This window comes from Chlorocebus sabaeus, chromosome 20 (assembly GCF_047675955.1).
Source record: "Chlorocebus sabaeus isolate Y175 chromosome 20, mChlSab1.0.hap1, whole genome shotgun sequence".
NCBI lineage: Eukaryota > Metazoa > Chordata > Mammalia > Primates > Cercopithecidae > Chlorocebus > Chlorocebus sabaeus.
Genome location: NC_132923.1, coordinates 23510443 through 23526861, shown reverse-complemented (window position 1 = coordinate 23526861; position 16419 = coordinate 23510443). Strand labels below are relative to the sequence as shown.

At 39.1% G+C, this 16419-nt stretch overlaps 1 protein-coding gene across 4 annotated transcripts in view; it reads left to right on the top strand.

The window, feature by feature from the left end:
* Nucleotides 1–16419, top strand: part of LRIG2 (leucine rich repeats and immunoglobulin like domains 2) — a 196273-nt gene that overhangs the window by 145709 nt on the left and 34145 nt on the right. For all 4 annotated transcript variants that reach the window (XM_073008473.1, XM_037998082.2, XM_007977521.3 and 1 more), the window contains 10 exons: nucleotides 6155–6220; nucleotides 8098–8172; nucleotides 8332–8466; nucleotides 9020–9163; nucleotides 9623–9766; nucleotides 11210–11353; nucleotides 11557–11700; nucleotides 14011–14091; nucleotides 15769–15840; nucleotides 15978–16046. In XM_073008473.1, coding sequence (XP_072864574.1) covers nucleotides 6207–6220; nucleotides 8098–8172; nucleotides 8332–8466; nucleotides 9020–9163; nucleotides 9623–9766; nucleotides 11210–11353; nucleotides 11557–11700; nucleotides 14011–14091; nucleotides 15769–15840; nucleotides 15978–16046 — 1022 coding nt within the window. In that variant the 5' untranslated portion in view covers nucleotides 6155–6206. The remainder of the gene's footprint in view (nucleotides 1–6154; nucleotides 6221–8097; nucleotides 8173–8331; nucleotides 8467–9019; nucleotides 9164–9622; nucleotides 9767–11209; nucleotides 11354–11556; nucleotides 11701–14010; nucleotides 14092–15768; nucleotides 15841–15977; nucleotides 16047–16419) is intronic.

Here is a 16419-nt window from a genome sequence, read left to right as displayed (position 1 = left end):
TACCTAATTTATTCACAGAAAAGTCTCTCGGATCTCATTTACTCCGAATTCAGATAGTTCTAACAGGAACTGGGGTCTCCTAGCCTATGACAATTGATTAGAAACAAATTTTTGTAAAAAGTTAAAGTAGAAAAGGAAGGCTGAAATTTCCAAGAAACGAGAGCTTTTAGTGTAAAGCTGTTAGTGGTAGAGGAAAAGCCAACTTACAAGAGCAGACGATTTTCAGAGTTGTTTTAGAATTCTTGTGTTTAGTTCACTTTACTCCAAGAATACTCCAGATCGTAAGCATGTTAAATCACACTATAGTAATTTATTATAATAGTAACCCTGAGTTTTTTTTTTTTTTTTTCCCGAGACAGTTTCACTTTTGTTGATCAGGCTGGTGTGCAGTGGCACCATCTTGGCTCACTGCAACCTCTGCCTCCTGGGTTCAAGCGATTCTCCTGTCTCAGCCTCTGAGTAGCTGGGATTGTAGCCACGTGCCACCACACCTGGCTAATCTTTGTATTTTTAGTAGAGATGGGGTTTCACCATGTTGGCCAGGCTGGTCTCAAACTCCTGACCTCAGGTGATCCACCCGCCTCAGCCTGCCAAAGTCCTATGATTACAGGTGTGAGCCACGTGCCCGGCTGAGAATTATTTTTAAAACTAAATTATGCTAGGTACATGCTTAACAAGACAAGGATTTCCAAATTATGCTGGCTAAATGAAGCACTGTCATACCCAAAATATTAGATACAATATTTTCTTATCCTTTAACTTTTATAAAGGGTCTCTTTGTCAGATGTTTTGTTGCTGAAGTTCCTGGTTCAGCCTATTATTGCTGCATATTCTTGAAAACGAAATCGATGATTCAGATGTATGTGTGACTGCAGAAGAAAACCCTTCCATTTCTGTTGCTATAGGACTTCGTTGCAATTAGCTTGCTGAACTTGATTTTCTCTTCCAACTGTTGTGATTGCTCTGTACATCCTATAAATAATTTACCCCTGATGGTACTAAACAAGTACCTTAATGGCACCTCTGGCTCCACATGATATCAAGGACATTAATAATTCATCATTTATTACAGCTGCATCTCTGTAGATTAGCATGAGTGGGAATTGAGTTTACAACCTTGAGATCAGGCCTTCTGAGAGACCTTTACTCCTCTGTCATCATATCTATAAATATTCAGATATCAGTGGTGTTAGAAAATAAAGGAAAGACTGTTACAAAGCTAGACTTTAGGTTAAGTTTATTAAGCATTAGATTTACAGCCTGGGCAACATAGGGAGACTCCATTTCTGCAAAACAGAAAAAATTAGCTGGGCTTGGTGGCATTTGCCTGTGGTCTCAGCTACAAGGAGGCTAAGGTAGGAGGATTGCTTGAGCCTGGGAGGTCAAGGCTGCAGTGAGGTGTGATCTCACCACTGCATTTCCACCTAGGCAATAGAGCATTAGATTACTTCAAGTTCTTAAGTATATTTTAGGGATATTTGAAAGAGAGTTCTCCATTTCAGGACTCTTGCTTTTTTAAAAAAATTATGCAAACCACCTGGAATTAATGGGCATTGGGAAGAATAGTGAGACCAATTTTTAAAATCATCCAAATCCATATTCTAAGAGTTTTAAATTTGATATTTGAAGTCTTCATTTATTTATTTATTTTTAATTTTTAAACTTTTTTTGGGGTGGAGTCTAGCTCTGTCACCCAGACTGGAGTGCAGTGGCACGATTGTAGCTCACTGCAACCTCCACTTCCTGGGTTCAAGCAATTCTGCCTCAGCCTCCCGAGTAGCTAGGATTAAAGGTGCCTGCCACCATGCCTGGCTTTTTTTTTTTTGAGCTGGAGTCTTGCTCTGTCAGCCTGGCTGGAGTGCAGTGGCACTGTCTCGGCTCGCTGCCAGCTCCACCTCCCAGGTTCATGCCATTCTCCTGCCTCAGCCTCCCGAGTAGCTGGGACTACAGGTGCCCGCCATCACGCCTGCCTAATTTTTTGTATTTTTAGTAGAGACGGGGTCTCACCATGTTAGCCAGGATGCTCTCGATCTCCTGACCTTGTGATCTGCCTGCCTCGACCTCCCAAAGTGCTGGGATTACAGGCGTGACCATCACGCCCGGCCAATTTTTGTATTTTTAGTAGAGATGGGGTTTCACCATGCTGGCCAGACTTGTCTCAAACTGCTGACCTCAGGTGATCTACCTGCCTCGGGCTCCCAAAGTGCTGGGATTACAGGTGTGAGCCACTGCGCCTGGCCCTGAAGTCTTCATATTTTAGTCTTCTGTCTTTTGGGAGGTACTTAACAAAAAAGAAATAGGAAAGGCATGCTTATGGAGAACAAGAGTATGTCTGTGCACTCCTGTGTGCACATGTCATTTGATTAAATTCTAGAGTGAAATTAGGTGTAAAAGCTAATTTACCTGTTTGCAGTAAAGGAGAATAGTAGAGTTGATGTTGAATTTTCTTATAGTTTTGGAGTGACTGCACCTCTGAGAATTGTTAAGTGCTGCTTTCAGAAAAAGAAAAAGGTTACTAAAGTTGACAGTGCTTATAACCCTAGCACTTAGTCCACTGCCTGGCACACGGTCCAATAAATGTTTATTGTATGAGTGACTAATCAGATCAATCCATATAATTCTAGTTAGACCCTTGGTAACTTAAAACAGTTGTACCGATGCTGATGTATATTAGTTGCTTTCTATGATAGTACTGCTTTGGGAATATATTTCAGTTCACCTTTAGTGTTTTTTTAATCTTAACTGAATGTGGGTTTTAGAAGGGTCTAGAGAGCCTCATTATATGGGGCTCTGACCTATGAGGCTGCTTGAAAGCATATATCCTTTCAACAACATTATCCAGTACAGAGGCTGCAGAGAATTTCAGGTATCCTTTGGGTTGCATTGAAAAGCCTATAGATTCTTCAAAGATGAGAGAAAATTACTCTTTCCCAAAACAGAGGACACTGGACAGTTTTCACTAATACTGAATACTAAGTTACTTGTAACGTATAAATTGAGTTTAATTTTATTGCTTTAGGTTTCTTTAATAATTATTTTCTTTAAAAGTGATTATGTAGGTCATTGATTATTGACATTCATAGGAGAACTCTAGGGGATGAATACAGTCAAGAGTTACATTGCTAGGAAGATTTAGGGTTGGGAAAGGCATTATGAACACTGTTAGGATTAAAATGAAAGCCCTTAATCTGGAAGGGGAAAACTGCTAAGTTATAGTAGTCACAAGATACAAAATTAGATCATACTATGCTAGCCTGCTACACAGATGATATTAGCTCTTCATTTGCCAGACTAAGCAGCTTGGAGTAGAATATAGAATATCTAACTTAAATTAGAACAGTTGAATTTCTCCTTGAGTCAAAACACCACAAAACGACAACAAAAAACATCTTTTCACTTATATTTTTATACAAGTGTATGTGTTTGTTGTTTAGTAGCAAGTGTGAATTGGATGAAGTATCTGAATATGAGATTTTTATGTGTAGTGAATTCATATTTTTATCTTTTATATTTTCTGACACCCTCCTCCTTTCATGAGTGTCCTTGAGCTGATACCTTGTGCCAGACATCCTGGAATATTTTAGAACTGTTGTGGAAAAGTGATGGTTTAACACACAGCTTTAGTTATGTCATGGTGTAAATTAAGCTCTTAAATGAAAGTGGCTAGCTTTTACAGATGGGCAGGCATGAATCTAGCTGAGAACAAATTGTTCTAATGTGATAGAGACATTCTTCAGACCTGCATGCGTCTGTCAACTGCCTACAGTGGCACAGTGAGATAAAGTGATCTGCAGTGTTTCTGTAATGTGTCCCTGTTGCTAGCCATCTTGTAACATATAGTACATCTTTTAGGCAGACAGCTTGTGTGGGCTGCATTCCACCTCAGCCTTGTAAAGATGCCAGAAGCATCAAGGTGAATTTTTAAAGCCTATTTTAGTATTTAGACTTAACTAATTTCAGTGAAATCTCTACTGTATCTAATAAAGTACTTGCTAGAAGTGAGATGAAATTTCAAAATTTTAACTTTTATTGGTTGTTTTGACCTTAGATTGACCAATTAGTAATCTTTCTATGCCTGTTTCCATATTGGGAAAGTGAGTATTTTAAAAGTATTTGCCTCATAAGATTGTTGTGTGGATTTAGCCAGTTAATATGTGTCAAGTGCATAGAAGAATGCCTGCCTTAATAAATGCTAACCACCAATGCCGTCATTGTTATTAACATAATTTGGGGTGAGATTAATTTCCTTTTCCTGAAGGTGGATTGCCTTTTTTTTTTGGAGCAGAGTCTTGCTTTGTCACCCAGGCTGGAGTGCTGTGGTGTAATCTTGGCTCACTGCAACCTCTGCCTGAAGGGTTCAAGCGATTCTCCTGCCTCAGCCTCCCGAGTAGCTGAGATTACAGGTGCATGCCACCACGCCTGGCTAATTTTTTAATATTTTTAGTAGAGACAGATTTCACTATGTTGGCCAGGCTGGTCTTGAACTCCTGACCTGGGGTAATCCACCTGCCTTGGCCTCCCAAAGTGCTGGGATTACAGGCGTGAGCCACCATGCCTGGCCTTTTTTTTTTTTTTTAAAGGAAGGCCACATCCCTATCAAGGATGTGGTCAACTTCAATTTTAATACAGAAGCTTACCATTTTGACTTGTGAAATATATCTTCGAATGTATTTACAGTTAAGGTATAATACATAATCACTACAAGGAATAAAGAAACTATATACTGCTATGGAATGGTCTAAGATGTATTACTGAGTGAAAAAAGCAAGGGACAAAATAATGTGTAAATTGTTCTATCATTTCTGTAAAACTTTGCTGTACATGCATAAAATATCTAGAAGTCTGCACAAGAAATGGCATATTTTCTTTTTTTTTCTTTTTTTTTTTTTTTTTTTGAGACGGAGTCTCGCTCTGTCGCCCAGGCTGGAGTGCAGTGGCCGAATCTCAGCTCACTGCAACCTCCGCCTCCCAGGTTTACGCCATTCTCCTGCCTCAGCCTCCCGAGTAGCTGGGACTACAGGCGCCCGCCACCTCGCCCGGCTAGTTTTTTGTATTTTTTAGTAGAGAGGGGGTTTCACCATGTTAGCCAGGAAGGTCTTGATCTCCTGACCTCGTGATCCACCCATCTTGGCCTCCCAAAGTGCTGGGATTACAGGCTTGAGCCACCACGCCCGGCCGAAATGGCATATTTTCATTTGTTGTTACTGGGAAGGGGAATTGGGTGGCTGGAGACAAAAGTGGGAGACTTTTTACACTTTTTGATTATTGGACCATGTGAATGTATTCCCAAACTCGGAAGCTACACACACATATATAAATACACACACACGTAAAGTAAAATAGCTATTTTTAAATTGAGATATATTTTTATTCATCCTTTACAAACATTCTTTTTTTTTTTTTTTTCTTTTTTGAGACGGAGTCTCGCTCTGTTGCCCAGGCTGGAGTGGAGTACAGTGGCCGGATCTCAGCTTACTGCAAGCTCTGCCTCCCGGGTTTACGCCATTCTCCTGTCTCAGCCTCCCGAGTAGCTGGGACTACAGACGCCCACCACCTTGCCCGGCTAGTTTTTTGTATTTTTTAGTTGAGACGGGGTTTCACCATGTTAGCCAGGATGGTCTTGATCTCCTGACCTCGTGATCCGCCCGTCTCGGCCTCCCAAAGTGCTGGGATTACAGGCTTGAGCCACCGCGCCCGGCCACAAACATTCTTGTTTGTTTCAAATTCACATTTAATAGGACTTTTATTTTTTTTTTTTATTGAAAACATTTTTTTCTGAGACAGAGTCTTGCTCTGTCACCCACGCTGGAGTGCAGTGACGTGAACTCGGCTCACCGCAGCCTCCACCTCCCGGGTTCAAGCAATTCTCCTGCCTCAGCCTCCCGAGTAGCTGGGATTACAGGCATGTGCCACCACACCTAGCTGATACTTGTATTTTTAGTAGAGATGGGGTTTCACCATGTTTGCCAGGTGAGTCTTGAACTCCTGACCTCAGGTGATCCGCCTGCCTCAGCCTCCCCAAGTGCCAGGATTACAGGCATGAGCCACTGTACCTGGCCAAGAGGACTTTTAGTGTTTCTATTTAGTTTCTTTTTATTTTCTTTAGGTCTACTCTCCAGCACTAAACTAAAAATGACATTTTGTCCTCTTTCAGGGATTTGAGTCATAATCGGTTGTCTAACTGGAACATCAGCTTGGAATCACAAATGTTACAGGAAGTGTAAGTTATTTTTATTTATTTAAAGTTATGTTAAATTCCTGAGGGAACTTAATAAATTGTGATTTGCGGGATGTTCAATCCAGAGATGCCATAAAAAAATTGAAGGAAAAAATTAGTTAAAAGAAATAATTTGAAAACCTAAAATGTTTTGACTTTGTTATTATCAGACTGTCTTGGCATTGGGTTGGTGATTTCAAGTTGCAGGCTGTGGGGAAATATTTTACCTTCCTGCGGCTAAAAGTAAGATTTACACCTCTTCAGAGCAAATTATGTTTTGATTTTGGCCAAGTTTTCAGCCAGTGAAACTCTGTTGTATAACCTTTTTAAATGTCTTGACATGTTATGTAAGATTGGGAGCATCATGTCTAAAGTAGATTTATATGAAATAGAATAATCTTGATATCGTATGAGAATGTAATGGTTGATAGAATTCAGTTTTTCTCTTAACTAAAGTTTTTCCTTGAATACTGAGATGTATTATGTAATTTTGGAGGGAGTTTTCTAAGATATTATTAATATTAGTTTTTGCATCGTTACACTCTTAGAGCATTGTTACATTCCTAAAGGCACAACCATTAAGGTATGTAGGCCTATTTGCCTCTAGACTTAACACCCTCGGAACCCTGAGATTTACTTTCCTTTTTAATTCTTTGCTGACAGGGATACCTTCTTCATGCTCATTGTCTCTGCATTCTCTCCTCCTAGCCCCAAATTCACTGCTTCTAATGTGTTGTGGATGAGTACACAGTTGACAAGTTTGTTAGCTGAAAGAGTAGGCTCTGAGGAAAGACCTGAAAATGCTTCAGTGGGAAGTGCATGGGCTTTTTGTAACTTTGGTTGGTTTCCTGAAGGTCTTTAGTTCTGGTTTCTTTTCTGTGCTCTTTTGTTGAGATTGTTGAGGTTGTTCAATGACTAAAATCCAGGTTAATGAAATGTGATTGTATTAGATTTGCTACTAAAACATTTGAGACAATCTGTTTAAAGGGCTGCTGGGATTAGATGCAACACGTTATGTTATCTGTAAAATTAGTAATAGATTCCATCTCTGGGTGGGCTGATAAATTTCATCTGTGGTCTCAAGTAACTCTCTCTAACATTTGTATAGCTTCAGACTATATATATATACACACACACACATTTATATGTGTATGTTTATGTATATTTAGAGAAAGAGAGATCTGGATGGACTGATTATGCCTTCTTTGTTTAAGGACTCAAATTAGCTGTCGTAAACCCAACTTATTCAAAGAACTTTGCTTGAACTAACAATATTTAATGTGGAAAATACTTCGTCGCCTTTCTGATATTAATACCAATAGTAGATCAACACTATGAAAACACATTTCTTGGCCAGGCATGGTGGCTTACACCGGTAATCCCAGTACTTTGGGAGGCCAAGGTGGGCGGATCACCTGAGGTCAGGAGTTTGAGATCAGCTTGGCCAACATGGTGAAACCTGTCTCTACTAAAAATACAAAATTAGCCAGGCATGGTGGTGCATGCCTGTAATCCCAGATACTCAGGAGGCTAAGGCAGGAGAATCACTTGAACCCAGGAGGCAGAGGTTGCAGTGAGCCGAGGTTGCACCATTGCACTCCAGCCTGGGCAAAAATAATGAAACTCTGTCTCAAAAAAAAAAAAAAAAGAAAGAAAGAAAATAACTTTAAAATTAAATTTTAATTTAAAAATTAAAATTTCTCATTAAAACCTCTAATTTCTCAATAAGTACATTTTTATTTTAGTCTAACTCATTCTGAGTCATAATTATTTTTCAAATTTGGCACCTATTCTAAAGAATATGTGTTAGCCAGATGGTAGAATTCAAGAGGTAATATTTCCCTCACTAAACATTTAAATCTGTTTTTCCTCTTGCCTAGGAAAATGAATTACAATGAACTAACAGAAATCCCGTATTTTGGAGAACCAACGTCTAATATTACTCTACTTTCATTGTAAGTTAATAAGTTTTCAGGTTTTTTATTTAAATTATGAATAGTATACAGTTTTTTTTTTTTTAAAAGCACATATATTGTTGATTCTAATTATTTAATGTTTTTGTGGCGTGGGGTGGATCCAGTGGCAGCAGCTTCATTATAATCTTTGTTTTACAGAGTCCATAATATAATCCCAGAAATAAATGCACAGGCGCTCCAGTTTTACCCTGCTCTGCAGAGTTTAGACCTCAGCTCAAATATAATATCAGAAATCAAGACATCTTCATTTCCTCACATGCAGCTTAAATACCTGTAAGTAACACAGATTAAATTAGATTTACTTTAAAGCACATGTTTATTATTCATCAGTACCTATCTTTTCAAAAGTATTTATTTATTGTGCTTTTTATATGCATATGTGAGACAAACCTAGGGTTGGTATACTGGGTGGTTGGCTTTGCCCACTCACCCCACAAGATCTAAAGAAAGATCGCACTATTGTCAGAAAATACTGGTAAATATCAAGGGTAATTTTGAGATTCGATTTTTTTGTTTTTTAAACCAAGCTTTCTAAAAGGTAAATAGAGATTTGTTAAACAATGGCTTACCATATATAATGATAATTAGCATGTGTGCCAGTGTTTTCCAGTTTACAGAGCATATTCACACATGCTGTTTTGTAACAACCTAAATGAAGTAGGTAGCCTCCATAGATGAAGAAACAGAGCATTTAAATGATTTATAAAGTTGTGGATAGTCATTAAGTGATAGCTGGGGGCTTATACATAGATATTTGTCAGCTTTCTAGTGGTAGAATTTTTATTTTACTAAATGTTTTCTTTTGCTATTATCTTGTTTATTTTAGGAATTTAAGTAATAACAGGATAACCACCTTGGAGGCTGGCTGCTTTGATAATTTATCGAGTTCCTTATTAGTGGTAAAGTTAAACCGTAACCGAATTAGCATGATTCCACCTAAGATCTTCAAGCTGCCTCACCTCCAATTCTTGTGAGTAACGAAATAGTTGGATTATAAAAGATAGTTTTTTTTTTTTTTTTTGTTTTTTTTTTTTTTTTTTTTTTGAGACGGAGTCTTGCTCTGTGCCCCAGGCTGGAGTGCAGTGGCGCGATCTCAGCTCACTGCAAGCTCTGCCTCCCGGGTTTACGCCATTCTCCTGCCTCAGCCTCCCGAGTAGTTGGGACTACAGGCGCCCGCCACTGCGCCCGGCTAATTTTTTGTATTTTTAGTAGAGACGGGGTTTCACTGTGTTAGCCAGGATGGTCTCGATCTCCTGACCTCGTGATCCGCCCGTCTCGGCCTCCCAAAGTGCTGGGATTACAGGCTTGAGCCACCGCGCCCGGCTAAAAGATAGTTTTTTTGTTACAGGGTCTTTTTCTTTTTAATTTAATTACTGTTAGAGCATTTCAGCAAACCAATTTCCTGACTTTAAAACTATTTTTGTTAAAGGGAACTTAAAAGAAACAGAATTAAAATTGTGGAAGGTCTTACATTCCAAGGGCTTGACTCCTTAAGATCTTTGAAAATGCAGCGGAATGGAATTAGCAAACTTAAGGATGGAGCATTTTTTGGCTTAAATAACATGGAAGAACTGTAAGTACTCGGGACTAGAGGTGATTATTAGGAAAGTAGTCTGTCTGGGACTTTCCAATGTTAAATGGCTAGGATAGTTGTTCTGATTATAATTATAGAGATATGTTCATTCTTTCCCTGCTCACTGATGTGAAATAAGTGTACATACAACCTTTAAAGTTTTGTTAGCTAACTGATTATTTTTGAAATAATTCTTACAAACTTCTCATCTAAAAAGTTTATATTCTTTTTTTTTTTTCTTTTTGAGACGGAGTCTCACTCTGTTGCCCAGGCTGGAGTGCAATGGCATGATCTCGGCTCCTGCAACCTCCGCCTCCCAGGTTCAAGCAACTCTCCTGCCTCAGCCTCCTGAGTAGCTGGGATTACAGGCGCGTGCCACCAGCCCTGGCTAATTTTTGTATTTTTAGTAGAGACGGGGTTTCTTCATGTTGGTCAGGCTGGTCTCAAATTTCTGACCTCGTCATCTACCCACCTCAGCCTCCCAAAGTGCTGGGATTACAGGCGCAAGCCACTGCACCAGGGCAAAAAGTTTATATTCTTAATGTTTTGGTTAATGAAAATTATCAGAATTTATCCAAATGGGTATACTATACCACTTGGCCTGTTGGTTTTGTAGAGCTGCTCTTTTAGACAGTCTTAGTACCTTCTAGCACTAAATCTTTTTATTTTATTTTATTTTATTTTATTTTATTTTATTTTATTTTATTTTTTAATGGAGACGGAGTCTCGCTCTGTCGCCCAGGCTGGAGTACAGTGGCGCAATCTTGGCTCACTGCAAGCTCCGCCTCCCGGGTTCACGCCATTCTCCTGCCTCAGCCTCCCGAGTAGCTGGGACTACAGGCGCCCGCCACTGCGCCCGGCTAATTTTTTCTATTTTTAGTAGAGACGGGGTTTCACCATGGTCTCGATCTCCTGACCTTGTGATCCGCCCGCCTCGGCCTCCCAAAGTGCTGGGATTACAGGCGTGAGCCACCGCGCCCGGCCTTTTTTTTTTTTTTTTGAGATGGAGTCTTGCTCTGTCGCCAGGCTGGAGTACAAGGGGCGCGATCTCGGCTCACTGCAACCTCTACCTCATGGGTTCAAGCCTTTCTCCTGCCTCAGCTTCCTAACTGGGACTACAGGCGTGTGCTGGCACGCCCAGTTAATTTTTGTATTTTTAGTAGAAACGGGGTTTTACCATGTTGGTCAGGATGGTCTCAATCTTTTGACCTTGTGATCTGCCCACCTCAGCCTCCCAAAGTGCTGGGATTACAGGCGTGAGCCACTGCGCCCAGCCAAGCACTAAATCTTAAATAAAATATACATTTTTATTGAATAGAATTGGTCAGCTCAGTTGGGTTGAACAAAGATACATGCTTCTCTGGGAAAAACTTAAGATTTAAAGCTAGTTAAATTGAACTGCCTTGTTTTGGAACGTATTTTCTTCTTTCTCTAATTCTGCAGAGAACTGGAACACAATAACCTTACACGAGTGAACAAGGGGTGGTTGTATGGCTTGCGAATGTTACAGCAGCTCTATGTGAGCCAGAATGCTATTGAAAGAATCAGCCCTGATGCATGGGAGTTCTGCCAAAGACTATCCGAACTGTAAGTGTTGGATAGCATTTCACTGGAGGCTGTGAGACTAGAGCAGATTGAAATAAATCATTCTCATGGACAGTAATGAGATATAACATCCCTCTTTACTAGAAATTTGTAGAAAGCTCTAAATTTACCATGTAGATATAATAAGAATTGTAAGTTGAACCAAATACAATGAATTCCTTACCTTCCACATTTCTTGTTTTCAGTGATTTGTCCTATAACCAGCTGACCCGCCTGGATGAATCTGCCTTTGTGGGTCTGAGCTTATTGGAGAGATTGAATTTGGGAGACAACAGAGTCACTCATATTGCTGATGGTGTATTTAGATTTCTTTCCAATCTTCAGACATTGTAAGTATATCCATTCTCTTTTTTGGTTGTTGTTACTGATTCTTTTAGTACAATAAAGCAAATTAATTAAAACAACTAATCAGTCTGCAAATTATGTATGCTAATATTTTGTGGTTCTTCTGTCCTGTGCCTCAGAGCAAGACAGTTTTGTCTCCATCTCCATAAAAATCCCAAGCCTGTAGTAGGCAATTCAGTTTGTAGTTTAATTCTGAGTTAATCCCATAAACAGCAAAGCATGTCTTATTGTGTTAGTTGCTATGGAATAAAACACAGTTGCTAGTGTCAGGAATGCAGTCATTTTCTTGTTCCTTTGAACTTGACAATACACCAGAGCTACTAGTTCTCATTCAAAAGGATGCAGGATGTGTAGAGGGAACTGCCGTGGTAGGAGACCAGTTCACTGTTACTGGTTTGCTACATGACTTTGGATGGAAGAAACTAATACTTATTATCTGATGTGTGCCAGGTGCTTTCAAATAGTAGGATGATACTGCTGTTTTCCATATTAGGAGGCTGAGGTTCAGAGAAATTTAAATAATTTTCTCAAAGTCACATAGCTTGTAAATATTGGGCCAGAATCAGATCCCAGGTCTGTTTGATGCTAAAGCTCATGCCCATTTTATCATACCACCAGAAGAACAAAATCACTTAGCTTTTCCTGGGCATCATTTTTTCTTCTCTTTTATACGGCGAAGGAAGGATATAGGATTAGATGGTTGCTAAAGGCAGTTTCCACGCTAAAATTCTGTGGTACTGTAAGTTACTCAATTTACAGAATATAAGAATATGTTTTTATGAACTTTTTGTATTTATATATAAATATATCTAATTTTAGAATATAATTTTACTAAATAAAGAGGTATTTTGATGAAATATAGTAGTCTCAAACACAGAGCAGAATAAAAGAAAACAAAGAGTAAGTAGTAGAATTTGTAGAGTCTTAAGTTTCCTGAATAGGGGACTTTATGGTCGTTAGGTTTTGAGTTGAAATGGTTCAGAGAAGAGGCAGGTTCCCAACTTGGAGACCTAACCATCAATGAGAGGGAAAGCAAGATAATTTTGTGAAGGGTATATACATGCACAGGTGTGTATTTGATTTTTTTTTAACTTTCTTTAGATTTGGCCTTGAAAAATTAAAAGTGATTGTATTTTTCCTTTTCCTATATTATCAGAAGTGAAATTGGATCAATGCAATCTCAGAAACTTAGATGTAACTGCAGCCTTTTGGCAGTTGAAGGGGTCGCAAATAGGTTATTTTAGTATACCACTGATTATTACTGTTAGAATTAAAGTTTAGGGAAGTAATAGCAGAAGTAAATGGTTGTGTAATACCACAGAGATAGTTAAGACAGAATTAGGATCAAATCTGGGGAATTCTGGCTTTAGCCTCATGCTCTTGCCAGGGTAGATACAGTTCTTAGTTTGTTGAATGGTTTCTATTTATGCTGTGCTATGGAGGAGGGGGAAAGTCCTGAAGAGCTGAGCCATTGGTTCTTTCGTTATTTATTCCTTAGTAAAATAAAATGAGCTTTATTAGCTTTTCACTTAAAGAAAGCTAAGTGAAAAGAGGGATCTCCTCTTTACTGCTAATCACACAACTCTGCATGTCCCTTATAAAGTAGAAAGCTTTGTGCTTTATTATGAGATGACTTAAAGAAGCAAAAGTGATTAAATATTTTTAATTCTATGGAAATAATTATTTTATTATAACATGATGTGGTACAATTGCATTTCCTCTGAGAATGGAACAGTGAATTTTAGAAGATCCATAGTTTCCCTTTGAAAGAAAATCTGATGACACTGTAACACATGGGTATATCATTTTTGCTTCCCATGGGGCATCTTTAATTGCTCTTGAGCAGTGAAGCTCTGTATTGATATTACTCTTGGTCAGCCATTGTAAGTTTAAGGTCCCAGGGGAAGGCCTGGGTCACCCAGAAATCCCATTAGTCTGAAATCAGATTTATAAGCCATATACTCTGCATCTTGAAACCCTCCTCTTTTCAGGACCCTGTCTATACTTTTTAATATGCTAACATAATGAGGGACTCTTAGCTCGGAAGAGTAATACTTTTAGCAGGTTGCTTTATTTGTCAAGGCCAGCTTAATTCTTAACTTGTAAGAATCGGTTCTTACATGTTTATTACAGATATTTCTTAAGAAGCAGAGTTGAGCCTTCTTCATAAATAACTGTTAAAGTAAGGATCAGAATTAGCATGTGCACCTTGACATCACCATGCCAGGATGCTGCTCAATGTTATAATGGTTGTATTGACTAATAGAACCTGTCTTTCTCTGACATTTTTGTAGAGACTTAAGAAACAATGAAATTTCATGGGCCATAGAAGATGCTAGTGAAGCCTTTGCTGGACTCACAAGTCTCACTAAATTGTATGTATTTATAATATTTATGTATGTCTGCATAGGCGTGTTTTCAAGAACCGACTGTAAATATGACTGAATTATGTTTATTTCATATGGCTAGAAAGTCTGAGCTTTCTGACACTCTGGGAGCTTTGTGGGTGTTTCTTTGTTTGTTTGTTATTTTGAGACCGAGTCTCGCTCTGTAGCCCACGCTGGGGTGCAATGGCGCGATCGTGGCTCACTACAACCTCTGCCTCCTAGATCCCTGTTCAAGCAATTCGCCTGCCTCAGCCATCTGAGTAGCTTGGATTACAGGCGTGTGCCACCGTGCCCAGCTAATTTTTGTATTTTTAGTAGAGATGGGGTTTCACCATCTTGGCCAGGCTGGTCTTGAACTCCTGACCTCGTGATCTGCCTGCCTCGGCCTCCCAAAGTGCTGGGATTACAGGTATGAGCCACTGCACCTTTTTTTTTTTTGAGACGGAGTCTTGCTCTGTCGCCCGAGCTGGAGTGCAGTGGCCGGATCTCAGGTCACTGCAAGCTTTGCCTCCCGGGTTTAGCCATTCTCCTGCCTCAGCCTCCCAAGTAGCTGGGACTACAGGCGCCGCCACCTCGCCTGGCTAGTTTTTTTTTTTTTTGTATTTTTTGTAGAGACAGGGTTTCACCGGGTTAGCCAGGATGGTCTCGATCTCCTGACCTCGTGATCCACCCGTCTTGGCCTCCCAAAGTGCTGGGATTACAGGCTTGAGCCACTGCGCCCGGCCTTTTTTTTTTTTGAGACAGGGTCTTGCTCTGTCACCCAGGCTGGAGTGCTGTGGCGCAGTCACAGCTCACAGCAGCCTCAACCTCCTGGGCTCAAGTGATCTCCCACCTTGGCATCCTAAGGAGCTAGGACTAAAGGTGTGTACCACCAAGCCCAGCTAATTAACTTTTTTTTTTTTTTTGTAGAGAGAGAGTTCTCACTATATTGCCCAGGCTGGTCTTGAACTCCTGGGCTCAAGTGATCCTCCCACCTTGGCCTCCCAAAGTGCTGGGATTATAGGCATGAGCCACCATGCCCAGCTAGTTTTTCTGTTTCTGTGTTTTTTTTGTTGTTGTTGTTGGGGCACTTTTTATTGAAAAAGCATTCCTATGGACACTTAAAGAGAAGTTATTTATAGAAGTAGAATTTCTATTCAAGTAAAAGGAATGCATTGAGAAAGTAATGTCTTGATAATCTGTTTAATTTGTAGTTTGTTTAATTGTATGAGATTTGTGAGTAATTTATCTAGAAGTAGAGCATTCTCTCACATAAGATTTTAGATCTTCTCCCATGAGAATAATTTCTCCAAAGGGTCACACTTGTCTGAATTTCTCTGACAATCTTTTGCTATGAATGGAGACATGAGGAATATAATTGAATTTAGCATCTGAAAATTACCAGTTTATCAGTGGTCAAGATGGTTGTTCACCTCATTGAGCTTTGATAGACGCCTTTATGCTATGTTTTACATTGATTAATAATTAAATTTCATAACTTTCTTAAAAATGCATGTTCTCATCAAATTGTACACGTTAAATATGTGTATTTTTTTGTATACAGTTGTACCTCAGTAAAGCTGTTAAATATACAAAAAAGTACGCTAAGCAAAAATAGGTAGATGTTTAATGAATTTAATTTTGTTTAGTGGAGATCTTTCTTACAAAGGTCTGTTTATATTTCAGAATCTTACAAGGAAACCAGATTAAGTCAATTACAAAGAAAGCATTCATTGGTCTTGAATCCCTTGAGCATCTGTAAGTATTTGTCATACATTTTGCTTACTCTATAAATAATCTTTGCTATTAGCAGAGGTTTTCATGACCATGTAAAGTGTTTATGTAACTTGATATAGAAATGGTGACTGATAATGTTTCATTTCTCTTTATTTCAGAGATTTGAACAATAATGCTATAATGTCTATCCAAGAAAATGCTTTTTCTCAGACTCATTTGAAAGAACTGTAAGTAACTTGTCTTTTTAAGATCACCAGTTGGATCATTGTTCCTGCTTGTTGTGCTTAAAGTGTGATGGGAGTGACCCAAGTTATTTCCAAAAGCACACGGTTCAGGCAGGAAGAAAGTATTAATACTCAGTTATTTTAGTGGCTAGAAGTAATTTAAAAATACCCAACACTGAAAAGCCCAGAGTGTGTGGCATCAAGACCTTCTGTTTTGCCTGTTCTACCAATGCTTGTAATTAGGAGACCTTAGCACTGCTCCTTATGCTTTATGTATAACCTACTGTTCCTTTTTGGATTATCAGAAATATGTGTTACCAGTTCTTAACACTTTGTGTGGGTTACAATAAAGGTATCAGGTAATTTTGTTTTATAG